The sequence below is a fragment of the Erithacus rubecula genome (assembly GCF_903797595.1).
Source record: "Erithacus rubecula genome assembly, chromosome: 9".
Lineage (NCBI taxonomy): Eukaryota > Metazoa > Chordata > Aves > Passeriformes > Muscicapidae > Erithacus > Erithacus rubecula.
Window position 1 is genome coordinate 1,775,427 of NC_136660.1, and position 17,941 is coordinate 1,793,367.

Here is a 17,941-nt window from a genome sequence, read left to right on the forward strand (position 1 = left end):
TTCATGAGGGGAAAGCACTGCCTGTGTGGGGAAGGCAGCCTGTCATGTCTCCAGACATTCCACAAAATGAGATGCACATCTAAACAGCTCTCTGTAATCATATTAAAGGCTTTGTGCCTCATCTTTCCTGGGCTCTGCTGAGACAAAACACAACAATTACCAGGTAAGGGATGTGTATTTCACTCAGGAGAGATCTGCACACACAGAATCCTTTCTAATCTTCAAGCACAGAGACAGGAATTTACCCAATTTATACATCCTCCAAACAAATCCACCTGGCAAACTGTGAGAGCACCCAAGAGTAGTTTTGGAATGGCCAAAACTGCATCACTGTTGTAACAAATACCGAAACAAATATTTCTGGCTTTCCTGAGCAACTCCTGATGAGTTTTAATTAAGATATGGGTTAGTTTGGGTTTGGAAATTACAGCTTTTGGATGAAACAGATGTAAATCCCATCTTTGTGACATTCCCCATGGAGTTTCTTCTGGTAAAGGCTGCTGGTTCATGCCAGAACAAACTGCAAACTGGGGTTTTTTTGCCTTTTAAAATCCAAGTCCAATTTCATGCCCTGGGTTGTTTAAGGAGGAGAATAAACCCCATCACTTTCACTTACTGCTCACCTTGTCCCAAATTACAGAGGACAAGTGGAATGTTGTGTAAATCACAGAGGGATACAAAAGCCACCCCAGCAGCTGGTCAGGGAGGAGGAGAAGCAGGAGGAGCCACCATCATCCACTGTCCTCTAAAACCACATCCACCACATCCTCACTTCTCTCATCCAGCTGGGTGCAACTCTGACACCACATAGAGATAACCCCAGTGAAATTAAAAGAGAGCAAATAACTGAAAGCACTGATAATTAAACTCTGAGAGGGAAAAAAAGTCAATAAGGAATTATCTGACACCTTCCCTTTGCTCCACCAGTAATTACAGATGGTTGTGAGGTTTTCTCCAGGAAAAAACCAGGAAAGAACCTGCCACTCTGAGCAAAGAAAGAGGAAAGGTTCCCTAAACCAGCTTAGGAATAATCTAAAATTTTTGTTTAAGCCAAATTTCTTGCTTTACCTGCCAGATTAGCCATTGATGAACTCACCAAGCTGCAGGCATGTGAAACAAATCATTTCAAGACAGCAACACACAGGATATAAATTGTATAGAAACCAACTCACTGCATTAATCCCACATTTATACAACCTCCAGCCTGCAGATTCTGCAGAGATCCAACCTAAAAACAACCTAAATACGGGATAAATCCAATTTCCTCATGAATCATTCCTGTTATCCTGTGAATGTTAGGAAATACTGCAGCAGTATTTCCATCACACTTCTCATTGCACCCAAACAGTGAAGCAGCAGCTTTTCCTGTGCCAGGGCTTTGTCTCCAGCAGCATCATTCTGTAATGTCAAGGCCAGAATTAGCTCCAAATTCCCTGCCAAGGAGCATCCAGAGGTGTCCTCACGCACATCCCAGAGGTCAAGCCAACACAGGGCTGGAGTTAATGAGCTTTTAGTTTGGAATTGTGCCCAGATCTTTACTTAGTTTGGCCTTCAGACTCTCACACACTTCACAGGGCAGATGTGCTCCAGAGTCTTGTGCTGCTACAAGGTGGATCCAAAGGTTGTCCCTATTTTTCATCTTGATTTGGGGCTTTTTTTTTTGTTGGTATATGGGGCATGATTTGGCTGCACACAGCAACTGTTTCACCCAGATCACTGACAAACATTAAAAACCCTTTGTCAAAAGGGTCTGGATGAATTTATGCATTTAACACTCCCTCTGCAGGGGAAGCAATAATTCCCTTTATTTCAAAGCTCCTCAGAGGCAGACTGTGCTATTTTGGTTTTGCCTGAGGATTCCAGTCAGTACACCAGGATCACACCATCCTCATCCCAACACACATCTCAAGGGCTCTGTGTTTGCTAAGAGTTAACTAAAGTGACAGCTCATCAGATTCCTAATGAAATTTTTGTTCTTATTGAAATGCATTTTTCATGACGCTTTGTCATAATAAAAAAATTAAAAAATTTCAGGGCCAAGTGGTGCATCAATTTCCATTTTTCCATTAGTTTGCTGCTCACCCACAGCTGGGTTAGCTGGGCAATGGGATAACTGTCAAGCATCCTTAAGGAAAGATGGAATGAAGGCTGCAGCCTTGGATATGAATATTGGATTACAAACCACACTGCTGGGTTGGGTTATTCACTGTGCTGCTCTCCAGAATTCCCAGCCTTTTCCAGCAGGGAGAAAAGCCCACCTCTTCCTAATCTAAGTGGATTTAAGTGACAGCATCAAGTCTGCACTGGACTTTTCTGATTTCCAGACAATTACCACCAATTAGACCCTTCCCTGGCATTTGCCATGGTGTTTTTACTGAGCCTGTGACAGGAAGGTGGCCATGGCCACTGAAGGAGTTGCTGATATTCCTCTTGCCCACAGTCACTTATTTCTTTTAAAAATTGGCATCACCCAAGCACTCCATTACTCTGTGGGCACAACTCCAGTTTTCCCAAGTTTACCCCTCTTCCCTAGCCATGGCAATTGAACTTCCACTCATGTTTCAGGCCAGGGAATTAATTTCAGAGCTGTGTTTCTAAATCCCCCTTTCTGACAGAACTCAAAGGTTGTTTTTAGCCCCCTACATTACTGAACTCTCTGGGAATTGGTGAGAGGAGAAAGCACCAGTGGCAGAGGCTGTTCTCAGCAAGGCTGAAGTTCTGGATGTGCAAAATGCTGGGTCTCTGCACCAAAAATCCACTTGGGGAATCCTAAAGAGATTCACAGCAAATTGAAACTTCAATTAACCCTTCATGAAAATAGGAGGATTCCAAGTTAACTACTAAGCATTTGTGGATACTGCAATTCCTGTTGGGATCTGAGATTTTCTATCTCCAAACCCAAGGCTTGGAGACTTTGGGAATGGTGTCATCATGGGCAGGAGTTCAGGGATCAGCTAGAAGGGACATCTGCCCCACATCAACTCTGCCACCCTCTGCCTTTCCCCAGTACCAATTAAACACCAAGGACATTAATTACCCCACTCCAGGCCTGCCAGCCCTGCCAAATTTCAGCCCATTTCATCATCCATGCATCCATCCTCAGCTTCCAAGTGCTGCAGGCAAGAGTGACCCCAAACCAACACCACCCACTGCTCTGCCCTCTTCCTCAGAGCCTCTTCATCCTGTCAGGAACCCAGTACCCAGAGATTTTTCATTTTTTCACTTCTGAAACAGTCTGTCAATGATGTATTCAGCCCCAAAGCTGCATTTTCCAGCAAAATAAGGCTCCTCCAGAAGGCTTTGCTTGGCATTGTGGATTTGCAGGCAGACTCCAGAGTTTTTATTAGGCTCCAAGGGCAGTGTGGAGACAGAGCTTTCAAACACAAAGCCTGAGACATCCTCCTTGTAATTAGGCTTGGCTCAAACTTTTCCATCAGCTGTGCAGAAAAAGGCCCTTTTTCCATTATTTTCTCTACCTAACATTCAATGGATTTTAAGACATTTTAGCCCAGTTTAATTTAGGATTCTCTAAAATATTATACTGGAGACCTCAGCTGGTTTTCCATTATAAACCCAAGGCATTGAACAGTTTTGTAAGGAGAAGAAATCCCAGCAAACACCACCCAAAGTCATCTCTGACCCTGGCAGACCCAGAATTCCCACAGGAGCACTTCTCTTCCATGGACTCCCACGGCTAATAAGATGCAATCCAGGATGTTGCAGTGAAATTCAGGCATTTCTTCTTAGAAGAGATGAAAAAAAACATGAGAGAGAAGCTCAACTTTAGCCTCTAACCTGTCAAGAAATGCTCAGGTTCCTCCCTCATTTGAAAAATAATCCTAATGATAAAAACAATAATCCTCTTATCACACAGGAGCCAATGTGATTATGAGCCAGGCAAAAGAAAACAGAAATTTGGAAGCCTCCAGCTGCATTTCTGCCTCTGCATGAAGAGTTCTTTACTTGGGCTGATCAAAAAATAAAATATTTCCAAGCAGACTCCTGGCCCTGCTCAAATCCTTCTCCGCTGAGGAGACCATGAGCTGCTTTGGGAGGGATCTATTTGTTATCTGAGCATGAGGACAGACACAAGAATAGGATGATAACAGGCTGGATAGGGGAATAAATGCCTTTTTATGAGAAGTGTCAGGCACGAGGACCAGCTCTGAAATATCTATGATTATCAAATGGCTGCACAGTGTCCAAGGGCTCCCAAAACACCTCTGGAGCCCAGAGGAAGGTGAGTTTAATGGGTATGGGGAAACTTCAAAAAGAAGGATAAGGAACAAATCTGGATCTCCAAATCATGTTATCTTGCTAAAGGTCAGCATCCCTTGCTGAAGCTGAGTGAGTCTGGTGCAATAAATCCTAAATTTGTGCTTATACTCTCACCTTGATTTCCAAAGCATTGATGAATGATTTATAATCCAGTATTGATCACTGAGAAGGAGCTGAAGGCTCTTAAACTCTTCAGGCAACCTGGTGAGACCCTGAGGGATGTTGTGTGTGGGGCATGAGGGGAGCACAATTATCTGGGGACATCTGTGACCATAATGGAGAGGGACAGGGATAACATCAAACCACTTGATATTTTCCAACAGTTCCAGGATTGGTTTATAAATTAAGAGGTTAAGCCAGTTGTATTCCACCTCCAGATCTCATCCTTTACAATTCCCCACAAGTCGTAATTTTTAATACTTAAATACTAAACACAGCTGTTCCTGTCTCCTCTGCCTCAGCAAGGGGTTTGAACAACTGCCCTGAGCATTTTCTAGAGCTGATAGGTCACAGCTCCAGAGATTCTCACCAAAATCAGCAAAATAACACAAACAAGTCTTGTCCCACTGTTTTGGGCTACCTCCTTTCCCTTCTGAGGGAAACCTCAGGGAAGCCATGCAGGGTGTAGCTGCAGATCCTGACTTGGAGATGACACCACCTTTCAGAGCCCTGCATTTCAAGTCACTCTATAACGTGATTAGAATATTTAATAATTGCATCTACTTTAATACTGGCAGTAAAAAGCCCCAGTCTTTCACTCCAGTCCTTCCCATCACTCCACTTTTCTCTAGATTTCAGTAAGTAACACAAAACAATCCTCTTGCTATGCAGAGCCATCAGTACTTCAATCCCAAATGATCATTTGGGAAGGATGAGTGACTTCAAACAAACCCTAACACCTCAATAAATCTCCAGTTGTGCCTAATGCTCTGCACTGAGCTGTGAAGAGCTGCAGAAAGCACAATCTGAAGTCCTGTCACAGCCTGGAGCTCAGAATTCCACTGTCCTCCTGGGCCACCAGCCAGGATTTGGCTTGACTTGATGGAAAATTCCTGGCAAGAGGAGTTTTCTGTCCCTGAACAGGCAGGATGTGGGACAGAACCAGCCCTGAAGGCTCTGAAGTACCACTGTTGACAGGATTGGATCCTGTTTGCATCAGAAGAAAACCATGGAACTCTTGGTTTACCAGTGATTCCACCCTGTTGATCCATCTGTACCTGAGATCCCACACTGCAGGTGTTGAAAAGCAAAATGAGATTCTCATTGCAGGAAGAATGAGCAATTGATTGCAAAAAAACAACAACAAAAAAAAGAAACAAAAAAGGCAGCACTCATCCTCAAAACAAAAAAAGCAAAAAACCAGGATTTGAAAATAAATAACAAGTTAAAATAAAGATCATTATTTTTCAAGGATAAAAAACAGAAGAAAAAGTCCAGGATTTCATTCCTGGCATCATCTTTTCAAATTCTCAATAGAACCACTCCAATAGAATAATCTAAAAGTAGAAGGCAGCAACTTAAACCCAAAACCAGGCCTTGTGCCTCTGGAGATCACAAGTGTGTCTCTGAGGGTGTTTTTCCTCACTGACAGAGTAAAAAAGGGGGAAAAAGGACATTTGTGGTTTCATTCTCTTTGGAAATGCAGGGACATCATCTCACAGAGCACAGCAATCTGCCAGAAAACTAGAGCTTACTTCAGCAAGTAAACACTGAGGTGAATTAAAGAAAATTTAAAACAAAAACAAAACAAGAAAACCCCAAAAGAGCAAAACCATAAAGACTGGAAAAGCAACTAAACACTGCAAAATCCTCAGGGGTCCAGGTCTTAATCCCCAGGGCAGCCAGTGCTGCACCCTCTGGTCCCGTAATCATCTCCATGCCCACCTTGTCCCCAGCCCAGAGCACTGAGTGCCACCTCCAGCCCTTCCTTGGACACCTCCAGGGATGGGCACTCCAAACCTCCCTGGGCAGCCCCTGCCAAGGCCTGAGCACCCTTTCCATGCACAAATTCCTCCCAATGTCCAAGCTGAGCTTCCCCTGGCACAGCTTGAGGTCATTTCCCCTTGTCCTGTCCCAGCCCCGCCCCCCCCCCCCCCCCACCGGCTGTCCCCTCCTGTCAGGGAGTTGTGCCCACCTGGCCTGAGACCCCATGGATGCAGTTCGGGAGCAAAGTCACTGCCTGTGACTGCCTGTGGGGTAAATGATTTGGTGTCAAACTGCAGATCCTGCAGAATGTGACAATACAGCTCATCCCATGGAGTCACACTGGGACTGTCCCTCCACTGTGCCAAGGAACAGTTCTGTGCAAAGAGGGAGAACTTTGAATGTGAGGAAGGAATTTCTCCCTGTGAGGGTGCCCAGAGCAGCTGTGGCTGCCCCTGGATCCCTGGTAGTGTCCCAGGCCAGGCTGGATGGGGCTTGCAGTAGCCTGGGACAGTGGAAGGTGTCCCTGCCCCTGGGATGTGCTGGTGTTCCCTTCCAACCCAACCCATTCTTTAGTTCTATGAATCAGCAACATTAAAATTATATACATGGACTTATTCCAATGTGTCTTAACCAACATTCCAAACCCAGTCCACACCAGAAGCCTGGGAATTAATCCTCTCCTGCTATCATGATCTGAATCAACAGGTACCTGAACTCATCTGCCTCCTTTTCCCTTCCTCTTCCTTTTTTCCTCTGGTGCATTGCTTCAGTAAGGATTTCCCTTTAAAATGTGTGTGGTCATCATTAAACCTCTATTACTGCCCAGTACCTGCTCCAGCCCCCTCCTACCCATTACCAGCATTCACAAGGAGTTAGACTAAACTGTGGCTATAAAAAAAAATTCATCACAAAAAGCATTTCAAGAAAAACCTGAGCCTGGCCTTCTCCACAAGACAAGAAAGACAATTTTCCCTGCTAAAGGGCAGAAGGAATGGACAGTTTGATCCCATGGAGCATCCTTTCAGTTCTGCTCCAGTGCCTGCCTGTGCACCACAACACAAGGTTTCCCCCCCAACTTTTATTCCCTGGACAAATTTATTTAACAAATAGTTGTTTCCTTAATGGAAGTATTCTGATGTTAATTGAATGGAATTATTTTTAGGGCTGGCTTGAGAGAGAAATCACTGTAAGCCTGGAACAATGAATATTGCAGTGAGAGGTACAGCAGCATTTAACACAGCTGTGACCTCACTGCACTTGCTAAGGGCAAATACATTCAGTTGCACACAAAAAGCAGGAGAAAGAGAATATTCACTTGCTGCTTGCTCCAGAAGAGGATTGGCACCCAAGGGTGGCCCTAAGGAGCAGCTGCAGGATGTTCCTGCTGGAAAAAACCCTGACAAACCCACAACATCACTGGGGTGATATTCCCAGGGAGCCCTGCAAATCCAGCAGCATTTATTTTCAGCAGGATAAATGAGAATTTAAAAAACAAAACAAAAAAAAAACCACCAACACCTAAATGAACAGCCTTATTTCACCCCCAAAAGTTTAATTTCTGCTGTGCTTTGCTCACACATTTTTGGAGAGAATCATAATTCTGTTATTGGGATAATGGCACAATAACAGAGGGACTTTTTAGATCAATATCAGCAGGAGAAAATCCAACCCCACTGACTTTTCTGTGGGCAGCCACCATTCAAACCTTTATTTTTTATTCCATTTATTTCTTAACAAGAGCATTTACATTCATGTATTAATACAGGAATGGGGAAAAAAAAGCCCCAAACCCCCCAAAAGCAAAGAATAAAGTCAACAATTGACAAGCTCCTTCTTTTTGGGATTTATCCTTGTTTTCCTTAGAAACATTTTGAAGGACAGCATCTCTAAAAATGAGCTTTTAATGTAGCAAATGGGATTTTAAAATGAGCATTTAGTGTAGCAAATGGGATCTAAAAACAAGCATTTAATGTTCCATATGGGATTTAAACTGAGCTTGAGACAGCTGAAGATGCCCAGAGCCCAAGTGGAAGATCCAATGGGAAGTAACATTTTTTAAGGACCTTCCTACAGGTGGTCCAAGGGGAAGAAATTATTTTCTAAATTCAAACAGTATTTAAAAAAAAATATATTTATTTGTTTGCTTTAGGCCTTTCTAATGAACCACAAGCTGTATTCAAGCAGCACAGCCACAGAGTGAGGAAACACTCCTTGGTTTCCTCCTCACATTATTTGCTTTAAAATTTAAGTTGGGCAGGCTCTGCAGGACGTGAATCCAAATTAATCTTGACAATCTTCTGGAAAATCTCTATTAAAGCTCAGAGCTTAAAAGCTTAATGTGAGCATGGGCCCTGCTCTGGCAGCTCCCACCCAGAGCTGGTCCCACACTCATTCCTGGGTTTGTTAATGCTGGAATAGATGGACTACATGATCTTAGAGGGGTTTCAAATATAAAAGATCCTATAAATCATGTAAATGTTATATTATACATATATATATATATATTATACATGGCATATAATACACATTTTAAATAATATCTACCTGTATAAACTAATATTTTATTAATAACAGCATTATAACCAGGATTATTAATTATTGATCTTCTCCAAGGCTTAAATCTCTGAAGGAATTGAAGCAACCTTTGGGAAAATCTGTTTTTATAAAAATTTGTTTTCATGTTTATGTTACTCATCCAACCTGCATTTTGCAGCAACCTAAAGCTCTGCTTTCCTAAAAACTTCCATTTTACTTCCACAAGCACATGCCCCAGATGGACCTGAACAAGTTTAAACCCCAGATTTTTCCCTTGAAAGGGTGTTTTTTATAAAAATGTGTCTTTTCTGACACACTTTGCATGACTCACATGAAAGCTTGTCTCTCACCCCTTGGTTCTGGAACTCTTTGCCAATGAATAACTCACAACAGGAATGAAACTCCCCCACAGCAAAGCTCCCTCTCCTCTCAGGAGGATGGGCAAACAGCAAAGAAAAATCATCAGAATAATCATCATCATTAAAACCAGAAGAGATGAGAAGGAAATAAATCAAACACAGCACTCACAAAAAAAAAAAAAAAAAAAAAAAAAAAGGCAAGAGAGGACGGCAGTTTCATGGGATTTTTGGATAAATAAACAAGTGCCATACCTTTTCAAAAATTCCATATACTCAGTATGCTTGATGAGGCCAGTCCTCATCATTATTGTTTGAAAACATTGCCGATCAATAGCCCAAAGTTTCACATTTACGAGAGCTGGAAAAAAAAAACAAGACAAGGGGAAAATGTGATTAGCAAAAAAAAATGTCCAGATTCCTGTTGTGAACTGCAGAGGAAAAACGATGTCATTGGTGAGAAAGCAGGGGAATGGGGAGCACTGGAAACCAGGAAGATCAGCCACTGCACAGGGAAGCATGAAAAGGATTGGGAGCATCTGAAAGGATTGGGAAAATCCTGCTTTAGGTGCTGCCTGTGGGGTTTTGGAAAGATGACCTGAAAGCAGCTGAGAGGAGCAGAAATCAAGGAAGGCTAAAGGTGAGAGAGGGTTTGGGGTCAGTTCATCACAACCTGAGTGATTTTGGGACATTTTTCGTGTGTTATCCAGCAAAATCCATTGAGGTTTCATCCTGCTCCAAATTCCTCCTTGACCTCAAGGAAATTTCCAGACCCAAGCCCTGTTGCACCCTGATAATGAAACACCTCCCAGCTGGGGGGGTTTGAGCCATTCTTTTCCAACATTACTTTTCCTGTCTCTGCTGAATTCCAAGACTTCTGAGTTACTCACCAAACATCACATCCTATTCTTTAGAGGCAAAATTCCATTGTAAAAACATTGGAAAACCAGTGCATAAAGTAGAGAGTAGAAACCTGAAAGGTCCAGTTTTCATTTCAGCTGTGCCTTGGACATTTGCATAAATGCTTGAATATATACAGTTTATAATAGGGCTTCTCCTTAGAGAAACAGTTTGATTAAAATTATTCCCAAGATCTCTACACTCATATTAATTTCTTTTTTTTCCACAGAGTAAATGCAATAAATTCCATCCTTATACCCCCACTTGATTGCAGGAAACAGCATGAAGCAAAGAGACTTTTAGAAAAATATTTACAAATACTCTCACTGATAAGATCCATGAAATGAATGCTTTGATTTGCTGGTCCTTCAGTTCCTAAACCTCCTCCTTAATGAGTTTTTATACCTAACTGCATTTGCAAGATGGAAAACCTTCAAAGGGCAAACTCAAACTCTTGAATTGCACAGCAGAAGAGCCTTTAAAGCTTCTTCTAGTTTTCAACAGAGAAACTTCTCTTAGAGAAGCATTTTTAGCTTTGTTATCAAAGTGACACTCTGGAGCAGAGCCCGATCCCCCTGTGAGGAATTGAGAGTTACTCTTCCATTTTACAGCCATAACACACTATTATACCCTATATTTTTTAATAAATTCATATATCAGGCCCCCCAAGGTCCAACACAGCCCAGGAACTCAGTGAAGTGCAGACAATGCACTTCTGTGTTAATTAAACCACTAATCACACCTTATATTCTCATTTCTCCTGCCTTAATGACAAACAGCTGCTTTACTAAAGGCTAATCAGGGTAGAGATTTAAATGTCAGTAGGACCCTTGTAATCAGCATGAGCAGCATCTCCTGTTGTGCTGAAACCCTCTGTCAGTACTGAAAAAACAGGAGGAATTCAGTGGGATTTGATGCTCTTAAAGACTTCAAAGTTGTCAATTTAGGAGTGCCCTGAGATGAAAAATATATCTTTGAGATGTGTCCTGCAAATTCAACATCCACTGGGAATTAGAACAGATACAGACAGAGATTTCCTGGCCCATTCCTTTCCACAGAGCCTGTGCTGGATGCTGGAAGTAAAATATAAAATATCCCATTCCCTGACTGCAGGAGGCACAACCAGAAAGGAATATGAGAAACAAAATGATGGAAGCAGATGTGTCTGCAACAGGAGTTTCCTTACTCAATAATTTAAAGCATCATCCTGCAATCAGAGCTGCTCTGCTGCAGTGATGCTGCAATTAAAGTTTATTGCCTCTTTTACACTTTTTCCCAGCAAAATGCCATAGCTGGGGCTCTGTTTGATCTTTGAAACAGCACACAATAAAATCACTGCTCCTCCAAAACCACCAGGAGTTTAGACAGGGAGGCCCAAACCTGCAATGTCTATATGGCTGCAGTTGTAGGAGCTCCCCAGGTGAAGGCACTGCAGAATATTTGAATTGCATATTGAAACAACAGATTGATGGAATTATGATGATTTATGACAGATTTCTGTTGTTCAATGGGCTGAAGACAGAGAAAATGCTGCTGGAGAAACAGGGAAGAGCTGAGACAAAAGTATCCTGATTTCCTGGGTCAGATTTGGATGGGGCTGGAGATGTTATCATTAAAGTTTAAATTTGAAATGCTTTCCATGGTTAAGCCCTAATTTCTGATTGAAGCTGACTGAAATTATCTAAATTAATGATTTCAGCAAAGGAATCAAACCCCTCTCTCCATCAGCATGCCTGATTAAAGCAAATTAAAAAACTCAACAAACAATTTCAAACTTCTTTTCCAAAGAGAACTATTTCCAAACTTTTCTTTATATTTATTTCACTGGGAACCCATGAAAATATGTCCCAATTTAAAGAGGTGAACAGAGGGGTAGAGCCCAGCCCAAAGCTTGGGATATGTCAAGAGCCTTCTCCAAGCTGAACAACCCCAAATCTCTAAATAACAGGAATTATTCATTATTGAACATCTCCAGGCCTTAATTCTCTTTCTTTTCAATACTTCCATCACATCCCCAGCAGGCCAAAAGACCAAGTTTGGTCTGTTTTGCTTCATTATCGTCTTGTGCATCCAGTGGCTGAAAATCATCAGCTCCTTTATCCCTTTCTCACAAGCAAAGGCAGTGGAATAAGGGGGGAAATGCAAAGTTTATTTACAGAAGAATATTTACAGAAGAGCAACCTAAATACTGTGGATGTTATTTAATACAATATATTTTATGTTAAATAGGTGGGAGAGTCCTGAATATTAAAAAATCCTTGAAATCAGAGTAGCGACCAGAGGCATTATTTCCAAAATGAAATGCAATATTTACATGGCCCTGAATTCTTTAAGTTTTTATGTGCCCACTGAAGCCTTCCCAAGTTTCTTCAACAATCACCAGGTGAATCATCCTCAGCCCAAGTGCTGCTGGCAGCGTTACCAGACCTAAAAATTATTATTCCCTTGCACCCCCATCTGGAAATCATCAGCTCACTTTGACTTTTGGGCTATTTTATCCCAAAAATTGTTTATCTGCCTCAGGCAATGAAACAACCACAACTTTGTGTCCTCAGGGCTTTTTTGGGCAGACAAAATATCAAATTTCCACTCCTACTTAACTGTCCTCTCACTTGGGTTGGGTTTTTCAGGGAATATTGTGGAAATTAGCACAGGGGAAAACACAACCATTTCCAGGTGTTTCTGGTCTCTCCTGTTTAAGGTATGAAATGAAGATAAAAGCACATTTAACTAAACAGGAAGAGCACATGGAATTGCTTTATCCCACCAAACACTCTGGGAATCATGAGGGAGGCTCCAGCAGGCTCCAGAACATAGCATGGAGTGATGGAGAGGATGCATGCAACAGCTGGAGCAGGAACAAATTCCTTTATTCTCAGATGTTTCTGTTCCAGGTTTATAACAACAGCAAAGGATGACTCCATCCTGATATCCCACTTTCCAGTAAGTCCTTTCCCATTATTCCCCAGGGAGGTTCTGTCACTAGGGAAGGAGTCATTTTAATTTGGCCACAGAGACAGAGAAAACCTCCCACTGCCAGAGGGTGGGTGAGATGGGATATTGGGAAGGAATTCTTCCCTGGGAGGGTGTGTTGGGTTGATGTGGTCAGCAATGTGTATTCTATCCCATCTGTTGAAGTGGGTGGGGCAGTGACCCTGATCTCCTGGCACATATCCTCTGATAATGGGCCATCTTTAAACCAGCTGGGGCAATCATCTTTATCTTTTCCACAGCCCATCCTCCCTCCAGGAGATATCATCTGCTGCTGGGACATTGAGTCCCACTGCATGACTGATAAAATTACATCATCCCACTGGGAGATGCTCCACCCAGGGGAGGAGCCAAGCCTTTCCCACCTAGATAAAAACTGAGATTTTGGACAGCAAGTTATCCATCTTTCCACTGGATTCCAGAGGAAATCCAGACCTTTCCACATCATCCCTGGACCTTCAGGGGAAAACTGCACCTTCTCCAGGAGCACTGCTCCAGCTGAACCACATCTGCTACTGCAGGAGGATGCAGCCACCATTGAATGGGACTGCTGCCAACACCCTGACTGACTGACAGGGTGTCAGCTTGGATTCTGACTCTGTCAGTGTTGGGATTGTTCTTTGTAATACTGTATTTTTATTTTAATTTTCCTAGTAAAGAACTGTTATTCCTATTCCCATATCTTTGCCTGAGAGCCCCTTAATTTCAAAATTATAATAATATTTTAGAGGAGGGGGGGTTTTACATTCTCCATTTCAAAGAGAAGCTCCTGCCTTTATTGGCAGACACCTGTCCTTCAAACCAGCACAGAGGGTGGGCAGGCCCTGGCACAGGGTGCCCAGAGCAGCTGTGGGTGCCCCTGGGTCCCTGGCAGTGTCCAAGGTCCCATGTCTGGAATGTTTGGGCTGCTGTTCAATCCCTGGTCTCAGAGGTGACAAACAATAAATGCAGGTTTTGTGAGGAAGAAAGGAAGCAGGAATGATGTGAGACCTCCAGGGAGCTTTGCTTTCACTCCAATTAGCTCCAGGAACCCCAAGATTCCAAGGAAGTGTGCAAGGTTTGCTTAGGAGCTGGAGAAGATAAGACCAAAGAAAGAAGCGGAGGGAAATTGTTATTACCAAACTCTGCTCTTGAACAAAACCATCTGGAGTATTAGATACAAATATAAATTAAATAGAGTATTAAAAAGCATCTGAAACTATTGATTTTAACAGTATTAAACAGCTCTGACAACATCTGTCAGCCAGGGCTAAGCACAATCAGCTGGAGCAGGTACTGCGTAGGATCCTAGGATTTTTCTTGGACTAATCCAGCCTCCTGTCCCAACATGTCACAGAAAACTCCTGATGAATTATTCAGGAATAACCTCACCCTGGGAGATCTGATCAGCTGAAGGCCCCTGATGTTTCCCTGGCATTTGTTTTTCTCTAACATCTTTCCCAATCTGTGCTGTCTCCCCTGAATCTCTCCATCCTCTTCTGCAGCCTCAGATCTCCTCAGCCTTAATGAGAAGTGGTGGCAGGGATTAATTATGGAAGTGTTCAATTACATCAGGTATTTTCCTTGGAATTTCAAACCACTTGTACTACAACCCCTGCTAATTACCCATCCTGATTTGCTCTCTTCAAACTTATTTTACATAACCTTTCCGTGTCACCTCTTCTTCCCAGAGTTCTGCTCTTTTCACATTCCTACAACACAGAGGTTTGCCCAGGTTTTCAATTAACCCTTGTATGAGCACGAGCTCCCATGCTATTTCAGAAACCTTCCTCAGTTCTGAACACTGAAAGCTGAAATAATTCAGGAAGAACCAGCTCGAGGACACAAGAAATGCTCCCAAATTCTATTTGGAGTGTGATGGAGAGCGACACGTGTGAGGGGAGATTAATGGAAAGCCAAAAATGCTCTCAGGCAGATCAGAAGTCTCAAATTAAAGAACTCATTCAGTTCAATGAATTCAAGATGGGGTGAGGGAAAATGTCTCCAGCTATTTGGGAAGGAAAAGGGGAAAACAACAACAAATCTCTCCTGGAAGATGGAGATTCAGCCTGGGACAAGTTGGCTCACTGGCATTCCAGGAGCATGGAAACATTACCAGGAAAGGGAAATGAGGAAAGTAATAAATTCTCACTTAAAAGAGATCACAAATCAGTTCTAGCTTGTTGTCTAGAGGAGCTCCAATCCCAAGGAAAAATAATATTCCAAATTAAAGAGGGGAATCTTAACATAGCCCTGGGTTGTAGGAGAGGTGTTGACAAATGGAGAAGCTGATGTGAGAGACCATTAAAAAGGGAACAGGGAGAACAGCACTAAAAAAGACAACTAAAAATAGCTCAGAGAGAATCCCCAACATGGAAATCAGAGTGCTGGAGTGCAGGTGGGGCAGGACCTGTGCGCTGGGAAGGCAGGAATTGCTCTGCTGCTTGCAGGGAAGGAAAGGCAGGAAGAATGGCATGGGACTTTGTGGTAGTGGAGGGGGAAAAAGGGTCCTAAAAGCAAGCAGAAATTTCAGGTGGCAGCACCTGTGAGACCTGAATCTAAGCAGGAACAGTGGCAAGAGCCTCATGGAAGATTCTGGGAAATTGATACAGATATCTGCATGCTGTTTGGTTTCTCATGGATCACAGGATCATGGAATGGTTTGGGTTGGAAGGGACCTTGAAGACCATCCAGTCCCACACAAGGACACCTTCCACTCTCCCAGGCTGCTCCAAGCCCCAAGCCTGGCCTGGACACTGCCAGGGATCCAGAGACAGCCATAGCTGCTCTGGAATTCCATTCCAGGGTCTCCCCACCCTCCCAGGGAACAATTCCTCCCCAATATCCCATCCAACCCTGCCCTCTGGCAGTGGGAAGCCATTTCCTGTGTCCTGTCCCTCCCTCCCTTGTCCCTCTCCAGCTCTCCTGGAGCCCCTTTAGGCTCTGGCAGGGGCTCTGAGCTCTCCCTGGATCCTTCTCCTCTCCAGGTGAGCACCCCCAGCTCTCCCAGCCTGGCTCCAGAGCAGAGGGGCTCCAGCCCTGGAGCACTTCCCTGGCCTCCCATGGATTCATTCCAACACCTCCATGTCCTTGTTCTGAGGACCCCAAAGCAGGACTGCACCAAGTGAGGAGATCCTTTCTTTGCTCCTCACCCCAGGGGCTCTCCCAGGGCTCTGCAACAGACCCTGAAACTAAAACATCTAAAATATGCAATTCACCCTCATCCACTGGTTTTTCCCTAGGGGACAACATCATCCAGGTCCAGGAAATCTATTCCCAGCTCTGAGTCATCCAGAAGCGGGTTGGAAGGAAAACTTTTTTAAAGAGCTGCTCACATGCAGCAAAATTAATGATCATTTCTCCAAAGAAACCATTTTAATGGGTTTTTTTTCCCCTTCATCTCCAGATGCTCCTGGACTATTTTGCTACAGTGGCTCCAATGGCCAACTTGCCATAAAGCTCAGTGGAGCAGGGAGAGCAGCAGGAAGCCAGGTGGAAATCCATTTTCCCAGCCAGACACTCTTATTTATAATTCTGCACCATGAGATGCTTTAATTCATGAGTAACAACCATAAGAACAAGGAAAGTGCCATAAATAACTGCACTGGGTGCAAATGACTGACCTGGAACACCTTTCCTGCATGGTGGAATTAGTTATTGAAAAGTTTAATTGAAGTGGCACTTGGAATAGGGGAGGAGAGGGAGGAGGAGAAGGAGGAGGAGAAGGAGAAGGAGAAGGAGAAGGAGAAGGAGAAGGAGAAGGAGAAGGAGAAGGAGAAGGAGAAGGAGAAGGAGAAGGAGAAGGAGAAGGAGAAGGAGAAGGAGAAGGAGAAGGAGAAGGAGAAGGAGAAGGAGAAGGAGAAGGAGAAGGAGAAGGAGAAGGAGAAGGAGAAGGAGAAGGAGAAGGGTCAGTTTGTTTTCCCTCCATTAACCCAAACCTGAGCTGCCTCCCTGCAGGTCCCAGCACAGGGACTTTGCTGCAGGAGCTAAGGGGATCTCCCCCTCCAGTGCAGCCACCCCGGGGCTGCAACCCTGGAACAGCATCCCAGATGCTCAGCTCCAGAGTTTCCAAAGGGAAGATTCACCTCTGCTTTTAGAGCTGCTTTGTAGCTGTTCTTTTCTAGTTCAGCTGCATGGCTTGAATTTATTTTGCTGCTGGAGCTCTGAGCTGTTCCCCTGGGCTTTGGATGGGACAAAATTAAAATGTACTCTGAAGTGATGGCCCTAAAATGCTAAAATAGAAAGGGAAAGCCAAACTGCAGCTGTCTGCATGTAAAGCAACATGAAAAATATCTTTTTACAGAATGTTATGAGCAGAATTATTCTGCTGAGCAAAACGACACACAGAGAAATGAAAGAGTTTTGGACTAAATAATACAAAATAAAGCAGTGGAATTAATTATTCTGGGACTGTAAGAGTGGTGAAGTTGAACCCCACAATCCCCACCACAGAAATGACAGGAAGAAAATTGACATAATCACAACACTGAGATACATGTACATCCCAGGGACAATTTTGTCCCTTGTCTAAGGGCTGGGGCTCCCTTTCTCCAGTTTGGATTTGGTTTCACCAGGAAAGAGGAAAAGGGACACAGGGCAAAACCATACACCCTTCAGAGGCTGTGAGGAAAATAATCTCACAGAAAAGCTGTGCCATGTTTTAAACCCAACTATTCAAACTCCTAGTGCCACCTTTCTTCCTGACCTTCTATTTTCCCTCCAAGCCTGAAATGTTCTATAAATCAGACCTTTTCTCCATTTATATCCAAATTCACTCAAGTTTGTAAGATCTACTCACATAAACCAGATTTAGATATGAGATATGAGGCAGAAATCCTCCCCTGGGAGGGTGGACATGGATCCCTGGCAGTGTCCAAGGCCAGGGTGGATGGGGCTTGAACAACCTGGGATAGTGGAAGGTGCCCATGTCTGTGGCAGAATTGAGAATGGATGGAATTTGAGCTCCCAACCCAAAC

At 43.5% G+C, this 17,941-nt stretch overlaps 1 protein-coding gene and 1 long non-coding RNA gene across 3 annotated transcripts in view; one reads left to right on the forward strand and one right to left on the reverse strand.

Annotated features, from left to right (window-relative positions):
• Positions 1-17,941, reverse strand: part of PRKG1 (protein kinase cGMP-dependent 1) — a 338,166-nt gene that overhangs the window by 117,196 nt on the left and 203,029 nt on the right. For both annotated transcript variants that reach the window (XM_079312518.1, XM_079312517.1), the window contains exon 4: positions 9,351-9,456. In XM_079312518.1, the coding sequence (XP_079168644.1) occupies positions 9,351-9,456 (106 nt within the window). The remainder of the gene's footprint in view (positions 1-9,350; positions 9,457-17,941) is intronic.
• LOC306805146 overlaps positions 6,701-17,941 on the forward strand; it is a 408,612-nt gene continuing 397,371 nt past the window's right edge. Inside the window, exon 1 of the long non-coding RNA XR_013775126.1 lies at positions 6,701-6,740. This is a non-coding gene — a long non-coding RNA (uncharacterized lncRNA). The remainder of the gene's footprint in view (positions 6,741-17,941) is intronic.